The sequence below is a fragment of the Amphiura filiformis genome, unplaced genomic scaffold (genome assembly GCF_039555335.1).
Source record: "Amphiura filiformis unplaced genomic scaffold, Afil_fr2py scaffold_71, whole genome shotgun sequence".
Lineage (NCBI taxonomy): Eukaryota > Metazoa > Echinodermata > Ophiuroidea > Amphilepidida > Amphiuridae > Amphiura > Amphiura filiformis.
Genome location: NW_027305535.1, coordinates 28,091 through 55,629, shown reverse-complemented (window position 1 = coordinate 55,629; position 27,539 = coordinate 28,091). Strand labels below are relative to the sequence as shown.

General features: G+C 36.8%; 1 protein-coding gene across 1 annotated transcript; it reads right to left on the bottom strand.

Annotated features, from left to right (window-relative positions):
• Positions 1 to 1,099: 1,099 nt before the first annotated feature.
• LOC140144681 (uncharacterized) lies at positions 1,100 to 23,648 on the bottom strand. The gene is made up of 8 exons (XM_072166487.1): positions 23,289 to 23,648; positions 20,059 to 20,176; positions 12,187 to 12,220; positions 11,676 to 11,784; positions 10,860 to 11,017; positions 9,987 to 10,208; positions 8,228 to 8,389; positions 1,100 to 4,678 (listed from the first exon to the last, which is right to left on the bottom strand). Exons 2-8 carry the CDS (start codon positions 20,143 to 20,145, stop codon positions 4,260 to 4,262), a joined length of 1,191 nt encoding a protein of 396 aa, XP_072022588.1. The 5' UTR covers positions 20,146 to 20,176; positions 23,289 to 23,648; the 3' UTR covers positions 1,100 to 4,259.
• Between the last annotated feature and the right edge of the window lie 3,891 nt (positions 23,649 to 27,539).

The window sequence follows — 27,539 nt, the reverse complement described above, 5'->3', positions numbered from 1 at the left end:
CGGTTAAATGACAACAAAAAAAACAAAAAAAAGAAAAAAAAGCGCAGTGAATTATAGTGCGCTACGCACAGGCACAACGCCTACACTTGATCCACAAGCCTCAGCACACTTTACAGGTTGTCGCTGACCACTATGGCCCCACATCATTCCATAAACCATTAAGCAATAATTCAGGGACTTTGCTGCTTCAAGAGCGCACACCCTAGACATTCCACAAATAACCATCGCAACCAGGATCAGCTCCCCGAGTTTTGTACGCGTTACAATGAGACAAATTAGCAGTGAGTTCCTTGTCCAAGGGAATTTCAAGCTAACTCAATTTTTCCACGAGAGCATACTAGGCACCACCAGGGTTCGAACTCGCAACCTATCGCACCATAGTCGAACGCCTTGTCGATTGAGCTAACTTGACTGCTATATAAACAAATGTTATCTATTTGAATAGTTTCTTGTGATTTCAATGATGAGAATATGCGAGTCATTTTGAAGAGGAAAGAGAAATCTGTGTCCCCATCTGCTTAGTTTTCCTTGCAAAACTTGATAACTTTCTATCCAAAAATGAGCATATCGTTTTAACCCTATTCTATTACCCCCCCTGTCAATGATTAATATGCATGTAAAGATATATTTACACAAATAAGGTCTTATATTTTGAAAAGTTATAATTTATCATTTCTCTATCAACAATAATAATAATAATAATATGATACCTCCACACTACTCAAATAATACCATTTTTGTGAGGGTAGAATAGGATATTCCGGGGGGGGGGGCACTCAACTTAAATTTTGGTAGGGGTGTGCGGCGCTGAGCGCCGAACATTCAACTAAGAACTGATTTTCGGGAAAAATAGGGGCTTGAAGAACTGAAATTTGGGCCAAATTATAGGCTGTTGAGCTTTAAATTTCTAAGTTTTTTCCAAATTTGAGCTTAAAGAGCTACAATTGTCAGAGTTTGAGGCTCAAAGAACTGGAGCAGATTCAAATGTGGGGCTTAAGGAACTGCCGAAGAGCCTGAAAAGGGGACTCTTGGCCGCCGCACATACCCGTACCACCTTAACATGTGAGTGCCCCCGGGTGTACAGACTCGTACAGTAAAGAAATAAACACTATATGTCAATTCGGTACCAAATTCCTGGATAACACTTTTTTAACACTTCAACGCGTTTATTTCCATCTACATGATTTATCATTTGAAATACTGTTTTAGCTCTTGTTTTCACATTTACATAACATAGTTTGCATTTTGGAGACCAATAGCAAGTAATTATAATTATGACCCGTTATCTGCAAAACCAGGAAAATGTCGACAACTATGAGATTTATGGTTCAATAGATTTTCACGAGAAATTTAAGCTTATTTCCAAAATTTCAGTTGATTTGGTCAATGGAATTTGCGAATTATACGCAGATTGTGCATGTGTAGTCAGTCCAAAATACAAATTGGAGGATATTATTAAGCCCATATTTTCTCTGGATAAAGGTCATGCCAACTTTTCTTATTATGCCCACAAACATTTTGTAGTCATATGTCCTATTATCTCCTATAGGTTTCTGATGGTATAAAAATCTCAACGTTTTTCCGTCATGGGCGGGTTAACCCTGAATTAACGCTTAATTTAGGTGTATTTTGTCTTGGGTCCAATCTCTAGCATCATGGAAAGTTTGCTACAATGCGGCTGTAGATCACGAAGTCATCTTTTACCCGCCTTAAAGTTTGTAATACACTCCCAAACAGCGCATTCTTGATATCACTTTCTAAAATATGTAGGCTATACACGTGTTTAGAAGCTAAATATTTACGTGTCAAATATCATTCTTCAATGTAATGTTCAATGACTAAAAAGCCTAAAATTGTTTGATTGGCGTAACATAAACAAAATTAGGTTAGTCGGTCGGCAATTGTGGGGTTTTTTTACACACATTTTAAGCGGTAAATTGCGTATGATAAAGGCCTTGGAACTTTTTTGTTCCTTTTATTTTAAATTTCACTTTTTTTTATTTATTTATTTATTTTTTTTTTTTTTTGCAAAAAAATACAAGAAAAAAGTCTAGGGTCGGGCGAATTTTTAGGGTGATGGGTCAATCAAATCAAACAATTTTCAGACCTATATACTACTATCATCAATAAAACTCTAAACATGTTTGAATATCACAAGTGTATAGCAAGAATGACGGTGTTTTGAAAAGTTTAAAACTTAAACAGTCTTTGAAGTGTTTCCACGATACGAAAACCAGTTCGGTAGCATACATGTACTAGGCCTATTAATAATATTATATGCCTACAATCTAAAAAGTCGACTACATCTTCAACGGGTCACATGATACCCGGCCATGATACCATCAGTGCATCCTATATACAGTAAGCCAAAAAATTTGAAGGTACCAGTTATTTTCATCCCCTGTATATCCGAAACAAAGGCAGACATGTCATAATTGGAACCGGCAGCCAATAACTGCGTCTTTTAGCTTGAATTTAAGACCTCATTCGTTGAAATTGTTCAAGAAATAAAGACATGACTATCCAAAAACCCAAGGAAGATGCCAATTTTAAAGTTGCAGTTTGCTCCATCGCATGCCCTATTGATTTGCACATACAACGTTCGTGAACAAGAGAACTGGCGCCGTAGTGTCGTGCTTTCATTGACTAGAACACAAAAGTGTAACTTTTTGATTTCGTTTCTTCATTAGGTATTAGATCACTGTTTTTTTTTCTTATTTTTCAACCAATTTCAACAAGTAAGGTCTTAAATTAGAGCTAAAGAGTACAGGTATAATTGGCTGCTTGTTTTCTGACGTATCTGTCTTTGTTTAGGATATGGGTGAACATAACTGCTACCTTAATTTTTTGTCTTACTGTAGTTTTACGGTAGATAGCTGAGACAAATATTTAAAAATATTTGTCTCAGCTATCTACCGTAGATAGCATATGCCATGTGATATTTAAATGCTGTCTCTTTCTTCATGCACATGGCTATATTTTGTTATAAAATTTCCGGTTAAACTTCGTGTATATAGGCATTTTTTAGATATTGTTTTATATGCGCAACGGTCTTTAGTCCAATAAATTGACATGGTTACATACGTAAACTTAATAAATATTGGGATTTAAGAGATTTACTACTTTTATTTTTGAAAAATCCTCCAAAACTGGCAAAATTTTTGTAGGCACAGATACCCTAGCTCTATAGGCACCTTCAAATAGCGTCAGGCTCGGATGATCATATGGATGCCCCCCTCCCCCAATTTATCCGGAGCCTCTGATACAGTATGTCATTTCAACAAATAGCAGCGCATAAAGGCATGAAATACAGCTAGGCCTATTTAGAATATTAAAATCAATACAATGGACAAAAATAACATAACAATTATAAGTAACATGATAATATATACAAAATGCAGTTAGATTTATGCGCGTAAATATAAATAGCATGATATGTTTTGATCAGCGACTGAGTGAGTTGGCACATTTTTGTTTTTCAAATTGGTGAACCAAATCTTAACCACATTCATGCGTATCCCAACGCTAATGCAAGCCAAAACAATTGACTCTAGCTCTATACACATCCCAGCAAACACAAAAATGTTTTTAAAACGTTACATGTTTGCATTTTGTTCACGTCCAAACGTTTTAATAAGTAAATATTAGGTCATAATAAAGGCCATGAAAACATGTTGAAACATTTTAAACATGTTGTCAAAGTGTTATTGCAAAATATATTTTGGCAAACATTTTATTCAAACTATTTGTCAACATTATGTCAGAAAGTTTTGGAAGTTATCAAAATCGTTTTCGAATAATATGATTAAAACGTTTCACACCCTTTATGCCCGACGACATTAAATGTTTTTTTGTGTAAAAGTGAAGTTTTATGTTTGCTGGAATGCTACCCCTTTGACGCTGCGCCATTCTGCGAGGCCCGGGCTCCGAGGCCTGGGGTTCGATAATGTCCAAAGTTTATCTCTTCATCAGATCTGCATGTTTATTTGTCTGGGGTGTTATACCGTAAAACCTCGTCTAAAAGCATAGAGTGTTTTTGATGTAAGCTAAATCAATCCGGACACCATCCATCGACAAAACTATAATATTATAGAGTTTGAGCAAATATGCAAGCATATGCAAACGAGTATTATTGCAAGACCAATGGCATATTTACGACTTCTTAGTTCTTCGTATTAATTTAGCTTTCATCAAAAACACTCTATATGCTTGTAGACGAGGTTTTACGGTAGTATGGATTGTGATGGTCAGATGCGGTATTATCTAGGTGTTAAAGATGTATTATAGTGATTGATCGTCTTAGGTGTAGCTATGAGATACCCGTTGTTGTCATCACAGTTTGACATATAGTTTGGCTCATCATCAACAATAAACCGTGGTGGTGGTGGTGGTGGTGGATCAGTAGCTGTATCATAAGGGTTGGCATATGGGTTGCAATTGGCTTTCACATATTCCGTTTCTGTTGGATCCGTTGCTGTATCATAAGGATTGGCATACGGGTTGCAGTTGGCTTCATATGCCGTTTCTTCAACACGTTTGCCTGGAACAGGTGGTAATGGCCCTCTACCTAGGTCAGGGGCTCTACCAAATCCATAATCATTTTCGCCGGGGCTCTCTGACATGTATTCTGCCTGTGAGCTGCTTCTACGTGGTGCCGTTGGAGAGGGTTGATAACGTTCTGTGGGTTGTAAATAAGTATTTTATTATATTAGTGATTTAATTTCTGTATGAAACTCACCGTAGCGAAGACATTCTGTTGATTGGCAATTGGATATCTACCCGATGACCCCTTTTTGAAATCTTATACCCAATGACCCCCTTTTTTCAAAGTATTATACCCAATGACCCCCTTCTTTATTTTGTTTGTACCCAATGACCCCCTTTTTTTTTTTTTAAATAACTTTTTGTACCCAATAGGCCCCTACTTTGTGACTCCGGTAGGCACATACCCGTCACTTCTAAAGTTGAGTGCCCCTCCCCCTCCCCGGGAGAAGAACAAACCGCCATGTGACACTATGGACCACAATAGAAGATATATATTGCTCGGACAACATCATATCATTGGCAAGCTAATATTATGAGGACAATGAAAATGACTCTTTTTTTTGAGAAAATAAGACGTTTAAAATTGATATTCTGCAAAAACCAACTTAAGCGATGAGTTCCTTCGAACGAGACAGATTTGACCTAGAAAAAAGTTGACGTCATGAAATGACTGTGCCTGCTTGCGAGAAAGGACTATAAACATTCTCAATGCACAGAACGTATACTGATGTTGTTCACAAAAAACTATGAATTAAGTATTACAAATTTAATGGTTTTTAAACATATGGATAAAATCAGCCGCTTTTTAAAAATATATATTAGTAAATTGTGATATTACAATTCATATGTATATCAATATCGTGAGAAATATTTGAGCCAAAAAATAAAATAATAATTGAGCTTAGAATTTCAGCGTGATCAATCTGAGACTAGAAGTCCACAAACTCATGTATCTGATTTCCCTGTGCGATATTGCAATGCTATTATAGTTATCATAGTTTCATTTGGATGAAATATTACAAAGCAAACGCATAGTAACAATACTGTGTGACGCTTTGTTTCCCAAATGAGAACAATAGTCTGCATATTGTTATGCAGCATTGTTATGGTAAATAACAGTACAACTCATTGTAGCTAATGTCAAACTTGTCAAAAGTGATCACACAAGTAAAATAAGAGCATGATACAGTGTCCGCTTCATTTACTTACGTCATCAGCCGCTGCCTTGAAAATTAATTTCGCTTCAAACGGGGAAGAACACGTACGAGCCCGAACTTTACCCATACAATTTCTCGTTTTTCAGGAGAAATACGCATAAGAAAATTGCAACGAGTGTCAACTTGTAATGTAATAATTATTCTCTTCGAATAGATATAAACTTGTTTTTGCAATAGACCTGCCCTTTAAAGATACAATGAAAATAATGTGTAAACTTTCCAACTGACAGTGGCCCTGCGTGCATTTATTTATTTATTTATTTATTTATTTATTTATTTATTTATTTATTTATTTATTTATTTATTTATTTATTTATTTATTTATTTATTTATTTATTTATTTATTACACTTTATCACTGGTACACTCATAGAAATTGTTCGTTGGCATTACTCAGTAAGTTGATGTAAGTCGTTGCGTCAACTTTCCGAGTAATGCCAACGCGTACAATTTTGAGTAACGCTGACTCGATATCATTATGTTGGTCGCACTCATTTGCACTTACTGTATTGAGTTGTTACAACTCAGAAAATGAAACTAGCCTAGGTTAGTATAATTTTCTAGAGGTGTGCTATAGTATACAAAATTTTGCACTGATTACAAAAATAAATATTTGAATACTGCTAATTGTGCAGAAAATGATCCAATTACGTGAATTAAGTAACAAAGTACCAAATTGGGATAACTCAAAACAATAAGTACCAGTAACTTAATATGAACGAGTTACATCAACTTACATGTTGAGTTACAATAACTCAACTATAATTGGTTCTTTGAACCTTGTTTATTTTTCTAAGTTCCCTGAACTTGAATTCAGAAGTTTGCATTACTTAAAAAGTTGACGCAACGAGTTACATCAACTTTTTAAGTAATGCCAACAAAGTTGATTAGTTGACGGAACTTTTGAGCTTTTTCAGCATTTTTAAGTTCAGATAACTAAAATGAATTTTGTTTTGGCAACTTTTACACTATTTTTGAGTTGTCCAAACTTACTCCTTTTGAATTGCGCCAACAAGGCGAACAAGTCATTTCTATGAGTGTACAGAATTACAAAAAAATATAATATTGCACATAAGTTACATCAAGAAATTACACAATATCATGAAAGGAACAAAATTTGTTTTAAAAAGTCCAGTGAATGGCTGGAGCGAACAGGTGCCAAGCACCTCTAAGATCGCCCCACCAAATCCAAAAAAGAAGGGAAGGGAAAAATAAATTAGAGGGGGGGAAATGCAGGTTAAGTTACGTTTGCCGGCAATTTGAACAATTACAAAAAGAGGTCTAAGTGCAAGCACAAGTTGCATCAATGGTGCGAGCAAATTTGGACTGGTAAAACTCCAAAACTTGTTGCTTGAATGAAGCAACAGAATTTGTAGATCTGGTAATACTAGGGAGCTGGTTCCAAATGGGCACCATATACGCTGAAAAAAGCCCATCTTGTGGCACTTAGAATTTACCAGCAACAAAGGATCAGAGGAAAATCTGGTGGTGAGACGGTCTTTGTTAATACCATTAAAAACTACATAATCATCTAGATTGATCTCATTAAATCCCAGATTGCACTTGAATATTGAGATCAACATATTCTCTTCTAAAACTTAATGGAAGAAGATTTAGCTCGGTTAACCTTTCTTTGTACTCAGCCTCGGGATAATCTAAAATGAATATGGTTGCCCTTCTCTGGACCCCCTCAACTTTCTGGATGTTGCGCTTGAGGTACCACTCCAGAGGGGACTGCAATATTCCAAATCACTACGAACCAAAGCCGAGTACAAAGTCCTGGATACATTATGAGGGGCATTGAAGCCAATGGTGCGTTTAATCATACCAAGTTTTTTGTTACACTTTTAAACAACCCTGTTAATGTGATCATCCCAAGTGAAAGACGAGGAAATATCAAGACCAAGATCTGTGATGGAACTAACACGGTCTAGAACGCACCATCCATTTTATAATCATGATGAATTGCATTACATACGTCTGGTGATTGATATGATCTGGTATTTAGAGGGGTGACAATAGAGATCCCAAGTTTTGCTCCAATTAAATAATGCATCAATATCACTTTGGAGCATGTGACAATCCGAGACATCAGAGATGTTTTTATAACATTTAGAGTCATCTGCAAACAATGCTAAAGATGAATTCTGGGCAACACTGGGCATGTCATTAATGTATAAAAGAAAAAGCTTAGGCCCCAAATATTGAGCCTTGGGGCACCCCTGATTTACATTGCGTCAAATTTTAAATGACGAAAGGCAGTGGCACAGTTTGTTGTAATGTTGTTGTTGTTATTGTTGTTGTTGTTGTGGCGGTGGTTTCCAGAAAAATTATCTAAGTTTTTCCATTTTAAATATATATAACATTATACTTTAGACCAACAGTTACCAATGAGACCCAAAAGTTTGCCACAATATCAGAAGAATTTATATAATGTAATACCGCGACCGTATAGCGTAGGCTTACCTGAAGTTGGCGGTGGCTGAAGTGAAACCTGGTCGGATAAAGAAGAATTACGACGTCCTGATTTGGACCCTGATTTGGCCGCTAGCCGGTCAATGACGTCTTTAGCTCGCTTCGCATCTCCGGAAGCAGGCATCCGTAATTGAACCTCGAGATATGCTAAAGCTGAAAAAGAATTGATTTTTTTCAAGTGATTATCTTCGCTACTTCGCTGGATGTTAATAGTGACGCACACCGACATCGCCTGGCTAATTACTTTGTCAGCAGAGATACTAAAATGAATACACGGGATCGATACACGTGAATGTACTATGCACGAGTATGATATGAGAAGAAAATCTCAAATACTGGGGTAGAAAATGATGAATATCTCCCGTAAATGATTTCGTATAAAGAAACCAGATGTGGTTTGTTGCACTTGAATATATATTTTGAACAGATATGATAGTCGTTAGCTTGCGTCTTGAGAAAGAACCGTGCGTCTTGAGTCAAAAACTGACAATAATTCTGATGTGCCGAATTATATAGCGCAGTGTATAGGCCAATCGTTGAGGGTGTCTAAAAGCATATGACCTATGGCGTACCATGCTTGACTCACACACAGCGAGGTTAATCGGGGCTATTGTCAGTAGCCTTAGTCAGATGTCCTTCGGCCAATTATGCGACTCAAAACTATTATACAGGTCGATACAAAATGACCATGCGTGGCTGTGGATTCAACCTACCATGGCGATTTCTACCATGAAGATATCGGGGCGATGACACTGTGTGACGGTTTAAGAATTGATGCGAAATGTTTGATTTTTTTCTAATGCTCAAGTTTCTGGAAACCGATACGTACCAACCATTTTGAGACAGGTCGTATAAGCTTATTACCCAACATACACAAAACATTTTCGACATCATTCGCAAAAGGTTAGAAAAGGTTGCCAGAAAACGTTTAAATGTCGGGTTATATAAAGGGTATAATTATAAAGGTTAGAAAACGTTTTCATAACTTTTAAAAACTTTTTTTTGGATAACTTTAACATAATGTTATTAAGGAGGATTTCGTGATCCCATCATCCTCTTTTTATGACATTATTCAGTAGATATTCACGAAAAACTTTCAGTCAACTTTTTTTTTGAAAAAAGTGGGGGGTGGGGGGATGAGGCTGTGGATCACAAAATGCCCATTTAAGTGTTGACGAAATATTTAGCAAAAGATGTTTCCGGGAGATGTTTGCAAAAGATATTTTACAATAACATTTTGAAAACATTTTTAAAATATTTTTGTAGCGTATTTTAAATTTTGAGATTTTTATATTAATTGAAACCTGTGGCTACATAATGTTTATGTACAAAATATATCTTGCCGATTAATTCGTTTAGCAAAGATATTGTGAAATTTGAATTTCATTCTGGTATACCAGAACGAAATTACAACACATTGTCTATGGAGCAGTGTAATCATGCATAACTCGTAAACGCAAAATCGGAATCAACTGAAATTTTGAGAATAGGCTTTTTTCGTGGATATGTACTGAAAAATGTCATAACAAGAGGATGCTAGGATCACGAAATACTCCTTTAAAAACGTTTACATGACCTTTATATAACCCGACATTTAATGTTGTTAAAACGATTTTACCAAAACCAACACATTAGACATCAAACAACTAACTATCCTTTCTGGAAGACAATAACTAATATTTTCAAACTGAAATAGCAACAAGAAACCCATTATTTCAATGTTGTTGTTTTTTCTTCTATTTTTCATTACCTCCGAGATCCTGTTTACTAGGATCTTCGATGTAGAGAAACAAGACGTTGCCATGGGCTTTGCTGTCTTTTATGTTGACCACATCCCAGTAGTCACAGCACTTCAAAGGCGGGATCGTCATAGCCAGTCCTACCCGGTGCTGGGTAATGTACAACGTCAAAGAAACAGCCGCACCATCAGCCTGACCACTGACTCCACGAATTGGATTCACTGCCCAGTTTTCTGAAAAAATATAATTATCAAGGAGATTGAAATCTTCTTGCAGATGTAGTGTGTACCAATTGTGGTATATAAACACAATCCCACACACCCCAACACTCCACACACACCCCCACACTCACATGACATGCAAACATGCATGTATACCCACACACATCCCACACACAAAACGAAAAAATATAGACTCAGTATATTACGTTACAGGCGACCTTTAAAAATGTGTCACTTTTACCAGCCGCTTTTATGCTCAAATGTCGGTACTATATAACTCATTCCACTTTGAGGTAGTGCCCCTAGCTAAACATGCGTAACAGTCCGTAAACATCTACATATTGCCTTTGTCTTAGGTTACTATGTAGGGCAACACCATAATAGCACTCTTAAAACCAAGAGCAGGAACCCCAATAACTCACTCCACTTCCAAGGCAAATGGTAGTGCCCCTAGCTTATCACGCGTAACAGTCCGTAAATATGGCCTACACATTACCTCTGTCTGGTGAAAGTGACTTTATGGTAACTTCATAGCATAATGTTCATCATAGTCTTTATCTATAAAAAAAAAAAAAAAAAGGTGCCACCTGGGCTGCCACAAAATTGTGTGCCAAAAACTCAGTGCACCTCTCGTAAATCAATGACTAAAATGTGTCAACATACCCATCGAAAACCTTTTTTTCATGGCGTCATACCACTCATCGATTGGTGTGATCTCATCATCTTTTTTAATATCTTTCTCTGGTAAATTTTGGAAAATGATCGTTGTTCGTTTCAGTATGATAGCCCAGTACATGGTTTGTATGTCGTTTTTCTTGTTACTAAAGATATAAAAATTAAAAGCAACATTAATTCTTCAGGACAAAGTACCTAATAATGAGGAAAAATTTTGTACGGGGGTGTGCCACGCAGACTTTCGGATGCTGACTTTCTCTATATCTACTTTTTGCTGTTTTTGCTACCCATCAGTATACCAATTTTCAAGAAAAAACACCCAAAAAGCACCCAAATTTGCCATAATTGGGCGCTTTAAGGGCACTTTTGCCAAAATGCTGAAAAGGTACCCCAAAATCGCTGAAAAGGTACCCCAAAACCGTGGCACATCCCCGTATACCTTCAACCAGGAACAACCCCCCGGGGCCCAACGGTTTCCATAATTCCAGCCATACGCTACACTTACAGCCCTATTTATATAGTACTGGCCTATATTCCATAGAAACAATGGCGTAGCCGGGACTTTTTCAGAGGGGCAGGCAAGGGATGTAAGGACAGGGGGGGGGTAGATTACTTTCAAGGGGACAACATTTTACGAAAATGTTCAAAAATGGGGCAAGAAGTACAAAAAGGTCTGAAAATAAATATTATTAGGGCGGTCAGCATGTGGGGGGGGGGGGGGGTGGCGGTAAGATGTGGGAAACTTCTCACAAGGAACAGTTGCCCCTCTTTCCCCCCTTACGCCTAGCCACTGCATATACATACCTGTAAATTCCACCCTTCTCCGTTCCAATGTAGGTCGCTTTTGAGACGACTTGAATTTCAACAGTATGCTTCTCCTTCTTTGTCTTATATATTTTCAGTTGAAAGTGACCTGAAAAAATAATGAACAAGTACAGATGAAGAACGTGCACTCAAACACGCTCATTTCTTAGGCAGCACGTCGAATTTGGTCCTATAGAACTATCGGTGCCCGGTTACATACCGATGACTCTTATGCCCTCTATAGTAATGTAATCAATTGTATCAATGATGTGCCCACGTGTGCTGCTATCTTTCTACCCTGGACATTGGACAAGTATACCTTCAACAGGTCCTGTTCCAGTATTAATGTAGAAGTATAAAATAGTTTATATGCCAGGAGTGTCCGTATTTCTAAAAAAAATCGCTGTTTTTGCCGAAGCTCAAGGGTTATGATTTTATGGAGAATTATGTTCACTGCATATTACTAGGAGTTTCAAAAGTTTTAAAAAAGTACACAGTAAAAAGAACTTACCTTCATCTGGATTTCCAAGGAACAATACCCATCGCTGTGAACAAAGAATACCATAACATTACATTTGTGAATGATCTCAATCAGCCATGTAGATAAACATTTATAATGAAATGAATTATTAATCTGTTCATCTGGACTTACTATTTTTGATAAGTTATTACGTTCATCAGAAATACATCACCAGGCTGGCAAGGATGTAAACCAGAGAGGTGGTTTAAAAGAGGGGTCAAGGAGGCCATACATGACCGGCCGGCGAAAATAACCTTCGCTCAATAGGGGACTACGTCACTACGCGCCACAATCATGACAATCCGGGCCACAACCTCTCCGAGATATACGACGCAGTGTTCAGAAAGTGCCTCGAGGTCAATAGTTCAGTGTCTGATCAGAGGATGATTTAAGCACTTCCCACCACGCCACTGTGTTGACTTGCGGTTAGCACAGCTGTGTGAGTGAACATGACACCACTGCTCGCACATTGCATTGACGGGCATGGTTACCCAGCAAACACAAAACGTTTTCGACATCATTCGCAAAAGGTTATAAAAGGTTGTCAGAAAATGTTTAAATGTGGGTTATATAAAGGGCATATTAAGAGTATAAAACGTTTTAATAACCTTAAAAAACATTTTTTGATAATCTACTGCTCAGCAAACAAAAATGTTTTACAGAAAACGTTTAAATGTCGGGTTATATAAAGGGTATAAAAACGTTTTAATAACATTCCAAAAACATTCTGAAAACTTGATATAAAACATTCTAAACAGAATATTATTTTGGGGTTGAAAAAATATTTTGCGAAAAATGTTTGCCCAAAATATTTTCAATAACGTTTTAAAAACGTTTTCATGACCTTTGTATAACCTGACATTTAAATGTTATTAAAAGGTTTTGAAAAAAACATTTTAAGAACATTTCTGTGTTTGCTGGGTTCAAACATTTTAACATAATGTTATTTAAGTATTGACACAATATTTGGGAAAAATGTTTGTCAAAATAGTTTACAATAACATTTTTTGAAAACATTAAAAAATATTGTTGTAGTGTCTTTTCATACAAAACGTTTTAAAACGTTATCATGACCTTTATATAACCCGACATTTTAATGTTATTAAAACGTTTTTACCTAAACCAAAAGCCAAAATATAACTTATTTAAAACGTTTTTAAAACGTTTTTGTGTTTGCTGGGTAAATTTGAATTTGGACTGATATATTTACAATAAAAACGCATTCAAAATGCTAGTCGATTTCACATTATGTTACCTACAGAAGGTGTGAATTATCCTTTATGCATACATCACTTTTGTTCTAAAATCGACCAAGTAATAATGACACACGCACAATTCTTAAACAACATCTTTTGCACAGAATTCAATGGGATTTGAAAAGTAAAGTGGCAGTTGAAACTCTAGTGATAACACGTTTGCAGTGCATGATGGGGCTTCCTTAAATCATCCTCTGGTGTCTGATCAAGCAGCCTGATGATGCATCTCGGATGAGACGTGATACCGTAGCTATCGAAAATAGTAAGTCCAGATGAACAGATTTGCAAATAATGTTTGATCATATAGCATTACGTTGTGTCTGCCTTAACAAACTATGATTTCAAAACTGAAGATACCCTTGATGTTCCATATCTGTCAGTGATATGATCACATTAATTGCCAGGATTAATAGTCATAGCCAGATGCAGTACACGACCCATGGGATATACACACATAGAAATTACTTGTTGGGTATACTTTAAAGAAGAATTACACATCTGGATTTATTCATCTGGATTTTACGTCACCAAACATTCGTTTATTAGAACTTTTAATCGAATGGGAATAGATTAAATAACGTAGATATGTTACATCGAATATTCTACATCCAGGGTCCTTAGCTGGTGGACTGTGAGTTGGTGTGCTCACAAGCCAGGAAAGTCATTTCTATAATTATTATGAGACCCGGGAATCAGGTCAGATAAGGTCAGACAGCTCAATGATTATTGTATACCTGAATTGTGCAGTCATGCAGTTCCTTCCTAGAAAGTGACTTTTACCTGAAGCATTTTGGTTGTCATAATAATTATGTGTCTATGATTATGATGATATGTCGTATTATTAATATTATGTTTACAGTATGATGGCACGGTAAATGGAAGTCCCCGTTATTATGGTAAAGACGCAGATATAGCCCGGAGATACAAATATTGAATAGTACAATTGATAGTACAATAATAATATATATTATAAATATGAATATTTTCATGAGGTGGAAGGAAAATGGGCTTGTCAGTTGTCACTCGAGCGAAGTACAATAGTCTTTTTGCTAAAAATAATAAATATCAATTCGTTAGCTGCATTCCATAGCGACATAGTGATTTTTGGTCATTTTTTTAAAATTGGCACAAGAAGCCACATATGTTTTAAATGACAAACAGACTGACATGACTACTCAACTGGACGAAAATCAACCTGCAGAATAAGCTGGATTCAGGAGCTATTTCTCCACAATTGACCACTTAACTGGCAGTGAATCAACTTGTTGACAAATCTAGGGAATACACCAGCTGCCCTAATGTGCCTTGCTTAAATTGTGGATTATGAAAAAGCTTTTGATGCAGTGGAAACAAAAATGCAGTCATCCAAGCACTGGCAAAAACCAAGGTATAAACACAATCTACATTAAGACCATCCAGGAAATATGTACCAATGCCACAGCTATACTAAGACTTCATAAGGGACCGCTCAGTGATTTTCACTTTAACAAACAAGGGGGGTTATGTGATTTTATTTTTCCTGATAGGGGGGTCAGGTGAAATTTAATATTAAATTATTCACTATGATTACCGGTATGATTCACTACAACCTATTTACCTCATATTTGGCCATTTTAGCCACAAAAATGTAAATTTTTGCGCGCTTCGCGCGAATCTATTCCTGCACCATATTTTGAGTGTAGCTTCAATATGGCAACATTTTTGTGCGCTTTGCATGCATTTGTGTCATAAACTTATTCTCTAACCAAATGGTGCTGGATTCACATAATACCCTTCAAGAAATTTTTCCAACCACCTCATGTCATAAAGAAATCTACGCCACTGTTCATCAGCACATTAGCCATATCGCAGGGTGGCAAGTCAGTCCCCTCCCCTGCTCAGTCGACAGATGTATTGTGACAAAACTTATGCATCTTCCTTCTGGTCTATTTTAGACCCTAAATTAACCCCAGTTTTTTTAGTATCAAAATGTCAAATTGCCGCGCGCTCCTCAATTTTGTTAATTTTAGCTTTTTTTTCACGTGCTTCGAGCACACATTTGTCCAGGTAATGTTCTTTTAGTAGCAGGTCTGTGGGACGATGACTCCGATACATCTTTCTTTGAATTTTAGCATTGAAATAGCATATTTTCTGGGGACAGCTTGGGGAAAAAACTTGGATTACAATTGTGGGGAGAGGGGTGTCTTCTATACGAAGAGCCAGAGGTGGCAATCATGTTGCCATGCCCAGGGGCCATCAAAAGGTGAATCCGGCCATGGTATACCAGCAAAATGTATTTCTCGATGTGAGGGGGGTTACGTATTTTTTGTCGGCAATAGGGGGGTTATGTAATTTTAGATGCTGCTAATAGGGGGTTGTGTAACTTTATGAACTCAATTTTGAAATCCTCCCGGCCCCCCTCCCCTATAAATAATGAACGGTCCCTAAGGAGAGTGAACCAATTTTCATCAAAAGGGGAGTTCGTCAGGGAGATACCATGTCACCCAAGATGTTTATGGCAACCCTAAAAGAAATCGTCAAGAGATTGAACTGTATTACAATAAACGCATAAATGGAAATGGAAAGCAATTAAACTATCTAACGTTTGCAGAAGACATTGTGGTCATATCTGGAGATGCAAACATGTCTAAAATAAAAGGTCATGTTCAACATGTATGCAGATATCAAACAAGGAAATCAAAATTGAAAGTGAAACACTGAAACATGTATCCAAATACACATACCTATAAGAGATTTGGCCAGATGGGAACCAGTCGCAGGAAATAAAGAAAAAACACAAGCAGGAATCAGGATGTACATCAGCAGATACAAAGACATACGAAAGTGAAACATGGACATTGAACGAAGATATGAATAGGAAACTTCATATACACAAAGAAGTATGGAAATGATGGGATATATACCCAGCAAACACAAAAACATTTTAAAAACGTTTTAAATAAGTTATATTTTGGCTTTTGGTTCAGGTCAAAACGTTTTAATAACATTAAAATGTCGGGTTATATAAAGGTCATTAGGTCATGATCACGTTTTAAAACGTTTTGTATGAAAACACAGTACAACAATATTTTTTAAATGTTTTCAAAAAATGTTATTGTAAACTATTTTTACAAACATTTTTGCCAAATATTGTGTCAATACTTAAATAACATTATGTTAAGATGTTTGAACCCAGCAAACACAGAAATGTTCTTAAAATATTTTTTCAAAACCTTTAATAACATTTAAATGTCGGGTTATATAAAGGTCATGAAAACGTTTTTAAAACGTTATTGAAAATATTTTGGGCAAACATTTTCGCAAAATATTTTTTCAACCCCAAAATAACATTCTGTTTAGAATGTTTTGTATCAAGTTTTCAAGAATGTTTTTGGAATGTTATTAAAACGTTTTTATACCCTTTATATAGCCCGATATTTAAACGTTTTCTGTAAAACATTTTTGTTTGCTGAGCGGTAGATTATCAAAAAATGATTTTTAAGGTTTATAAAACGTTTTATACTCTTAATATACCCTTTATATAACCCGACATTTAAACGTTTTCTGACCTTTTATAACCTTTTGCGAATGATGTCGAAAACGTTTTGTGTTTGCTGGGTAAGGAGAGACCGGAACAAGAACATCTGGATCAGGGAACAAACAAGAGTAAAGGATGTGTTAACGGGGACAGGTAAATGGCGAGTTAAGAATGGGCGAGTTAGATGAAAAGCGAGTTAGATTGGCGAGTTACCCCCTGCAGAGATTAATGAGTGACCCCTGCTGAGAATACGACAAGTCCCATTGGCGAGTTAAGATTTACAACAAGTCCTGCTGGCGAGTTACGACAAGTCCCATAAGCGAGTTAAGATTTTACGGCAAGTCCCACCGGCAAGTTAAGATTTTTACGGCAAGTCCCGCTGGCGAGTTAGGATTTTTACGGCAAGTCCCGCCGGCGAGTTACGATAAGTCCCATTGGCGAGTTATGATTTCAAATACCAAATGCTTTATATATATTTAATTCTCACCATCTGTTGATGTCTGCCATTTTTCAAAAAGGCTAATTATCACATGCTGGGTAATTAATGATGGTTCAGGGCACCTATGTTCAGGGTAATGTATTGGGTAACCTTTGAGCAAATAATAATTTTAAGCAGGAACCACTTGTCAGAGAGGCCCAGCAATGTAATAAATATATCAATTAACAGATCTGCAAGTATGGTGAGAGTACATGGATATTTATTATAATATTACAAGGTAAAACATTACTTTCTGAATTGAAGACCTCACAGGAAAAACCTACATCAAGTCCTACATGTAACTCGCCAATGGGACTTGATGGTGTTGCTGTAACTCGCCGGTGGGACTTGACGGCATTGCTGTAACTCGCTTACAGGACTTGATGGTGTTGTCGTAACTCGCTTGCAGGACTTGACGGTGTTGTCGTAACTCGCTTGCAGGACTTGATGGTGTTGTCGTAACTCGCCGGTGGAACTTGTTGGTGTTGTCGTAACTCGCCTTTAGCTTACTTCGTGGGGGTAATTGACAAAAACCTAATCTCTGTGGGGGTAACTCGCCTTTTAACTCGCTTTTCTTTAACTCGCCTTTTTTTAACTCGCCTAGTTACAGCTCCCTGTGTTAACCACTGTAAACATATCTTTAAATGGAGGGCTGGACACCCGGGCTGGACATCTGGCAATGTCTGGGCAGGTAACAAGCTATAACAGATGAAAGATGACGTCAGCTCACAACAGAGTCGCAACCGTTATATGGGGGCAAGAAAAAGACTCCAGCTAGATGGAGAGATGAGTTAATTGGTCAGCTACTTAGGAACAGCAGCCTGGCCTGGACAGGAAGTGTAGGAGCCATGAGAAATTGGCAGAATTTGGGAGATACCTGTGCCCAGCTGCTGCAGCAGTGGGATGATACGGGCTGATGATAATGATGTTTATGATGATAATAGTGTCGGTCCAACATCCGGGCTATCGCTAGTCTCGGGCCCAAACTGCATGTGGCTCACGGTTTGTTATGAACAACAGAAACCGGCTGTGAAGGAGGCTACATAGCGATGTTGCTGGAGTGGCATTCAATTTCGGAAAAAACGACACTAGACCATTGAATTAAATTTTAAGTTTGTCAGTATATAAACGGTAAATCAAGTAAATTTCTTCCACTCTGAAGACTTAGAAACGGTTGTTTGATTCCACTGACTATTTGCGATCGAAATTTACATAACACCAATGACAGAAATCATCAACAAAAATCGAATCGGGAACTTGTTTTCACTCGACCGAGAGTCTCATCATCAACCGGAAGTGACGTGGCACGGACCGACAGAATACAAATAATAAACTGCCTTTATTCGAGGTTCTGGTCAAACCTTTGGTCCCTTAGCTCGGTAAGCTTAATAGTACTAATATCCTTATTAGGGACGCATAGTACTATTGATCTCACCTTGGTCTCATAGTTTTAACCAGACTGGTTAAAACTATGAGCCCAAGGTGAGATCAATAGTACTATTTAAATTATGTATTTGTATGCAATTTACCTACAACCTCTATCCCAGCGTCAAAGTTTGGCGCCAGAATTAGATTGCACGTCAGACTCCTATTTTCACTGCGGCGCTACGTTCTAAAAATATTTAAAGCTTACCGTAATAGTAAAGGACTTGATTCCGAACATGATTTTGGAATGTTGGATCAATGAAGAATGGATCAACAAAGAATGGTAAGTTTATACCGCGCATTCATTTGAATTGAGATAAATGAATAATTGGCACCATTAGCTCATAAATATGGAAGAGGTGGAATAAAACAAATACTACATGGTTTATATTGGGGAAATGGGTCGAACTATTTTCCCTCGATACTGTTATGGGCCTATCACACCTCACCCTCCGGGTTCTACCAGATTGGCAATTGAAGAAAAACTTTGCATCTGCCAACCAATGACTTGTCCTAGGCTCATATGAGGGGTTAATCCGTGGATCATAACGGGATATTCTAATTGAAATCCACACGGTGTGTGAATTCTGGCTATACCTGAATGAGCACTTCCCTGAGCTGGAATAAATAAAATAAATAAATTTTGGATTTATAAAGCGCCTTTCTCCAGATCTTAGAGGAATCAAAGCGCTGTAATTTCGCTGCAATGGTAAATCATCACAATCAGATCGCATCAACTAGGTTGCTGCCGAACGGCGCACACCTATCAGCATTTAGATTGTAACATCCACCAATTATCTGTGCAGCTCCCCAAATTCCATTGGGTGAAGGAAGTTTTTGATAACCAAACAACTAATCACCGATTTTTGCGATACAGGAGGAAACCGGAGATCCCGGAGAAAACCTGCGAGAGCGAGCATGGAATCGGGACAAACCAAGTGCACATGAGTCCTTGGGCCGCACCGGGGCTTGAACCCGGGACCTTATAGTGTATAGTGGTGCAAAGCGAGGGAATTACCGCTGCGCTAACGCGCCGTCCCGAATGGGTGACAGTGACACCATTTGAAATCTATATCCCCAATGTGGGAGATTTAGGTCATGTCTTCCATAAGGGGTGTCTCGATTTCAACTGGTAAGCCCATTGGCGCTGGCATGGCCCCATCTGAAAACGAACCCCGGGTACGAACCTTTTTCAACTTTCCATTCTCCATTCGTTGGTTGAGATGTCCTTCTGCAAACCTAAGAAGTTTCTTGTCTTCGTCTCTTTTGGGCATGATGGCTCTGCTAGCTGATTATCCAAAGGATCTGAAATATATAGTGATACTTTTATTAATATTCCTCAATATTGTCACTGAAGGGTTATTAATGGTCAAAAGTTGCAACTTCAGGTTGTATCAAAATGAATGGTACTTACACACTAAAAACTACGGGGTTATATTTTCCGTGGTCATTTTGAATTGACCACGTTTGGGGTTGTTTTGACCCTTCAAGGGGGTTGTACTGTTTTAATTTGACCACATTCACGAGGTCATTTTAGCCACGACGAACGTGGTCAAAAACTTAGTGGTCATTTTGCCGATACCGTCGCGCATTGATATCAGTTTCAATCTTCCGCTTTGAAAATCTCAATTCATAAATGAGTTTAAACATGAGCTGCAATTAATGTTTGTTGATTAATAAATAAAACTAATTTTTTGACCGAAGTTACCCAATTTGTCAACTTTATAATGACTTGCATTTCGGAACTATTTGCACACACGGTGTGCATCGGCTCCACGTGGTCACATCAGCGCCATATTTGTTCTGATTGTGCAGCTCAGCGGATTGTCGTGTGCTTGTCTGCATGATGGAATATGAAAAGTTAGTTGAAAAGTGAGACTGCAAGGATGCATAGACCCTTGTCCATGATGCCCGGTGGGTTCAGTCTTCACTGACAATGTGTACGCATGATGGTTCCAATTAGGGGTACTTTCCAAGAAATATCCGCGGAATTTTCGAGGACAAAATTGTTCGCGATTGTTTAAATTAGGGGTATTTTGGAGCAAAATTGTCCTTGAAATGAAAAATAGGGTGTATTTCTAGGACTTTTGTCTGTGTTTTACCGCTACAGTTTTCGTTTATGTCCTCATTTCCCCGTGAAATAGGGGGAAAATTCAAAAGTGTCCTTGAAATGGTAAAAATAGGGGTATTTATTTCAGAAAAATGTCCTTGATTCCTCGTGATAAGGGGGTGAAATGAAAATGCGTCCTCAAAATGATAAAAATAGGGGAGGTATTTGGGGGCAAATTTAACTTGATTTCGCGCAAAATAGGGGGTAAAATTGCTGCAAATGTCCTCGATTCCCCGTGAAATAGGGGTCATTTTCAAATCCTGGAACGGTCATACGTCCTACCTTTAAATACAAACTGAACCCACCGGGCCATGATGCACGCAGATTCATTCCAATTTCATGCTGTCGTGGCCGGTGTCTTGGCTGCAGTTGTTGTAAGCTTATATCATGTAAGCTTATAATACGTGAACTGTCATAGCGATGACTGACTGCGTGTGAGTGTGATACACATATGCACTTTGCAGTTTGCTGTTTACGTATAATGCTTTCTCTGTGCAGAAACACACTTATGTCCTGGTGGGACCAGCATGACCATAGGCCTACTAAAAAAATCCAAACAACCCCTAAATGTGGTTATTGAGTAACCCTATAAAACAACCCTTTCAAATGGGGCATTTCATTTGACCCCGAAATGAGGTCATTAAGTAACCCAATAAGGCAACCCTTTTGAAGGGGTCATTTCATTTGACCCCGAAATGTGGTAATATTTTGACCCCAATGGGGTTACTATTTGACCCAAATACGTAGTCATTGCAATGACCCCGACCAATGGGGTCAAAATGACCCCGTTAGTGGTATGGTGTTTAGTTGATAACTATGCTGGGGTCAAAAATGACCCCCGTTTAGTTTTAAGTGTGTATCAGCATTGATGATTTATGGATAAGACTGGCTCATCAAAATGCAACATAAGATCCACCCATTTTTGTTAGATTAATGTAATAAAAGGTTATAAACAATGTAAATTCTGGCCACCAAGATGGTCCTAAGTATATGTTGCATTTGGAGGAAACGGGCTTTTCACAAAACATTAAGGGGGCACGCAGGATCACTCAAAGTCGGAAATTTTAAACATTATTTTGTATTGTATCTTTAAAAGTAATGATGATAAGTACATAAAAGTATACATTTTCAGAAAGGAAATGATGCAAGGAATCCAATTAGCACGGCAGATTTATGCAAAAATGAGCAGTTTTTGAGAACATTTGGTCCATTTGTTGAAAAAATTAATGAACACAAGATCATTGAAGTTATACTGTGGTTTTCGCATCCTAATAAATTAAGGTTGGTCTTAAAGCCTTAATATACAATTTCCGTCAAATTTTGCTTTTGTTCAAAATGTTGAAATAATATTAGTATAACTGACGGGAAGGGTTGATGTCCATTTTAGGTTGAAATAACAAGGTAAACTGAAATAAACCCCACTGGTTATTTTGGCCATTTAACATGCAGTTCTATGGGAGGACATATTATCATAATTCTTAAATTATGATAATATGTCGAACTTTGCTCTGTTGACCTACAAAGAAAACAAATTTGGCCGATTCCATTTAGGTGCAAGCTGGGACATGTGTAAACATTACAAATATGCAAAACAATCAGGTTTGAAAAAAAAAACAATTTCATATTAAAAGATCGTACATTATGGCTTTAACCCTGGAATTGTGGAAACTTCTGCCCCATAACTGCTAAGTTGATGGTCTAAAATATATAAAAGTATATATATTTAGAATGGCATAGACTTGACGAATTCATCTGTGAGGTCAAATTTGGGCAAAATTGCTCAGTTTTGGAGAACATTTCTCAAACCGTTTTTGTTTTGTTTTTGGCCCAATTTTTTCGGATAACATAAGAAAAAATTATTCAGTAAAAAATATTTTATTATTTTTTAAAAACTAGATATAAATATCTAGGATCCGGGTTTTTTATTATTATTAATTATTATTATTATTATTATTCTATTTTATTTTATTTTGATCAACTTTACCAAAAATATTCAAAATTTGGGTTAAAATCAGGCTTTTGTATGATTTTTTTGGCAAAATTGAGCATCTTTTAACCACTTTTGGTAACATTTTCTTGAAGTTGGCAACGTTTCATTTAGGCCTGATGATATTCAGCTATAAAACTATGTAAATACATGTAATATAACGCTCAGCTCATAACCAATTTAACATGTTTAATGGACTATTCAGAAATACAGCAGAATTGAGCGCTTTTATTCAAATTGAGAATAATAGTATGTATTTTTAAAGAAAAAGCATTCATTTTGTGTGTACCAATACTATTAGATGTAAATAGCATACTTACACAAGACAAACAGGTGAAAAATCTTCACTCAGATCCGGCTACAGAGCTACAGGTCACGGCGTATTTACAATGCCTTCTCGATCTCGCCTTACGTATAGAAAAATACAAGTTGCAGCTAGTTGCAATACTACTTGTATTGCAATTTTTTTTGCAGCACAAGAATAATATTTCCAAAGTTACAAAAATAATCACCAATAGTACACTGGACTATACTAACTATGGATTTGTAAACTAAGGAATCCCGATTTATAAAACAAAGCATACATGATCGATAATATCTGAAATATTTAATTGTAATGATGACGCCATGTGAACGAATCGCAACCAGTCATGGATCGGAATTTGGTAGGTTACCTGTTATTCACTGTATGCAATTGTGCCAACTTTTGGTGAAAATCAAAATAGTACGGATCACTGGTTTTTAATCATGCATGCAGAACAAAACAACTTCTATACTTGGCAGTTTGTCGACAAAAAAGCCACAAACTTATTATATTCGTTAATTCGTATGTTCAACAGTGGCGTAGATTTCTTTTTGACATTGGGGGGATAGGGTTGGAAAAAAATCTTAAAAGTATAGTGAAACCAGCACCTTATGGCGACAGAATAAGTTGTGCTATTTTGAAGCTAAACTGATGAAATATGGTGCAAAAGTGGAATAAATGCGCGCGAAGCGTGCGAAAATTTGCACTTTTGGGGCCAAATGGGCAAATGTGTGCGAAAATTTGCACTTTTGGGGCCAAATATGAGGTTAATTTGGTCAGAAACCCATATTCAGGTGTCAACATTGGGGGGATGATTGTATGGACCATCCCCCTGGCAAAATAATGGGGGGATACATCCCCGGGATCTACGCTTATGATGTTCAACAGTTAAGGGGTCTCATAGCAAACTTCAGGTTAACCATAGCCACTGAAAAATATTGCCTGCACTGCATCAGCTACGCAAGTACGAGAAATGTCACGGACAGTAAATGAGTAATGTTAATTCAATGCATTGAAATCGAATTGAATTGAAATGAATTTTGGGCAATTTTCATTTCAATGCATTGGAATTGAATTGGAATCGAAATGAGTGAGCTTGGACATGAATTGAATTGGATTGGAATTGAAATCATCGTGAGCAATGAAGAATTGAATTGGATTGGAATTGAAATCATGTTGAGTGGTGAAGAATGAAGTGGAATTGAAATGAAATTCAGCTTTGATTTCAATTCAGCATTTCAATTCACAAGCAGATGTCTGTGATTCCAGATCATTCCACCTGTAAAAAGTGCCCTTCCCCCATTCTGAATTCTGATACACTTCCAGGTCTACTCACACAAGAGACACACATTAAAAACTTTTATCACTAATCATAAAGCCCCTATTTTTCTCAAGCTCCCAATTATTATGCTCAGAAGTCATTGTACATTTGAACAAATTGTGAGAAAACCATTAAAGAAAATGCTTATATCTTTGACAGCTTTTTTCACACTTTTTCAAAAGTACAAGGATTTTGGGTGTAAAATCTTAGGAGGAGCAGGAGACAAGTAGGGGCTATCTAATAGTATCAAAACCTTGATTTTTGACATCTTTGAGGTCAGTGTCGGGACAGGGTCCTATTATCGATCGTACACACCTTAAGTTTAGAAAATAATGTGCATGGTGGACAAGAAGCTAAGACAAATATTAGAAGGTCAGTCGCCTAAGAACTAAGAAGTTCAAAAGTTTTATAAAATAGGACCCAAGGATCACTCGCATTGTTTGAATGTGAAAACTGAGTTATCATAACAATAAAGTATCTTCTGTGGAAATGCTTTAGTGACAAGTAGTGTTCTTGATTATGACTTTGGGTTGCTGACTCAAGTGTTATAAAATTGGTAGTAAAATTTAAAACATGCACTGCAAAAACAGTGACTAGATATTAATCACCATTCTAGACACCATCTTGTCCTCGATTTGTAAACATGTCTACATGCTAAACATGTTTAGTAATTTGATGCCTTGTGTTTAAAAACACTTGATGTTTTGAAGTTTGACATTTGTGTTTAGATTTTACCCGGGGATTTTACATGTGTTTACAAATCGAGGACAAAAAAGTGTTCAATCTCTAGACACAGTTTTTGCAGTGTGCCTTTGGTCAATTAACACAAACTGCAACTGTATTGGAATTGGAATTGAATTGGAATTGAAATGAATGCTCAGAATTGAATTGAAATTGATTAGCTGTTAATTTCACTGCATTGGATTGGAATTGAAATGAAATGATTTTGAAATTGAAAATTTTAATTGGAATCGAATTGAATTAATTCTAAAGCAAGGAGGATTGAATTGGAATTGAATAGCAAGACTCCAAGTGTAGATAGAATTGAATTTGAATAGAATTGAAATCAATTTTCTGGAGTGAAATAACAATAATTATGAGTAGCCCCTGACAAAAAATAGAAGAAAAAAAATGAAAGAGAAAATCTGGAGTGCAAAGGAAAAGAAAAGGGGCAAGGAGCCCCCTTTCCATCAAAATTCACCATGATCATGGGCCAAAATAGTGTAAAATACAGAAAACAAAACCGGTATAGGTATTGTATGATGCAGCTGCAATCTTTTTTTCGTCTGTGCCCCCGAAATTATTTTGAAAGTGGTTTCAAAACGGGGTGGGGTTTTTTCTTCAACATTTTCCCCAAATCTATATAAAAAAAAAAAGTGCAAATTCTTCAGCAAAATTGGTATAAATGTCAGCAAAGTTCTCAGAATTAGGCAAATTTACCGTAATTTTGAACAAAACTAATGGAAATTAGTATATATTAGGCCTACTAGTATTTTGGGTCACTTTTTCGTCGAATTTGGTGTGATCATATTTTGCAGTAGATATGGTTCACATTGAATTCCTACCCATACCAAGCTGCAAAGACCTTGGGATGAATATGTGATGGACAAACACCAGTAATATTGAGTTTTCATTGACTTTTATACCATTTTCGCCAGCCCATTCGCGGGCTGGTATATATTTCTGGGATCGGGTCTGTTTGCTCAAGAGATTAACTTTTATTGGTATTGGAATGACTTATTTCTTTATATTTTTTGCGGTGGAATTTTAAAAAATTATTGTAATGCGATTTGTCAGGAAAATTAAGTATGTTTTGCCGTTTCAACGAATGAAAACGAGTGAGTATTACCAAAGTTATGTTTGAATTAATATGACTTTAAAAGTTTTAGGTACTAGTATATGCCTAAAATGTAACAATAATAGTTAATATACAGCATCATATGGTCAGCAGAAGAAAAGTACAGTATGTCATTTCAGTGTCTTTGACCCGGGGTCCTTGACCACTGAACAGCGTGATATCATGTTGATAACAGATCTAAGAATCAAAATCTTCATCATATGGACCATATTGATGTCAAAGTAATTATCTATCCTATCCTGTGTCGTTTTATGGATAATAAAAATTCCCTTTAAAAGGGAAAGCCAGCCTCAATGTAGAAGAGGTCTTGTAATTAGTTTTGGTCAATGTGAAAGGCATTTTAGGATCACGCTTACATCTACATGACAGTCCACCAAACCATCAACGATGAGAACATGCACACTGAAACAGCAGAAAACATTAATTCCTAATCTCATGTCAACTCTTTTAATTCATTACATGTACTCCAAATTGTTCTGGTCTGTTTGTTTTGTTGTTGTTGTTGTTGTTGTTGTCGTTGGTTTTTTTTGTCTTTTCAGCTTTTTACCCACGATATCTCAATTTCCAATTTTGTAATACCAGAACTTACGAACTCGATTTCACTGCTTTCGATATATACACTGCCGGTTTGAGTTAACTTACATGTACATTTTATTTTAAAATAACTTAATTAATTCGCAATGTATAGTTTAAGCCTACTATATTATAATAGATAGTGGCCAGCACATTTATAAAGGACTGGTTACTCACTACAATCTTCACTCTTAAACTGTGTTTTTCTGAATGTGCTGATCACGTTGATTGCTATAGTCGGAAACTCCTGCGAAGCTATGGACATGGCATCTTACATACTCCATTCTATAACAGTCTGCCTAGTGCCTTGTGTGTTTTCTCTTCAATCATTTTGTTGAATGTAATTTTATGAATCAAATAGTTATGTGTCATTTTATTTATAATAAAGAAGTTATTAAATTAATAAAGTAAGACAATTTATTTATCTATAAGTGCATGTCAAATGGGGTACATTGTTCAATACTATATGCATAAATTATGCCCATAATTATTATAGCTAGGCCCTAAAAACTTTA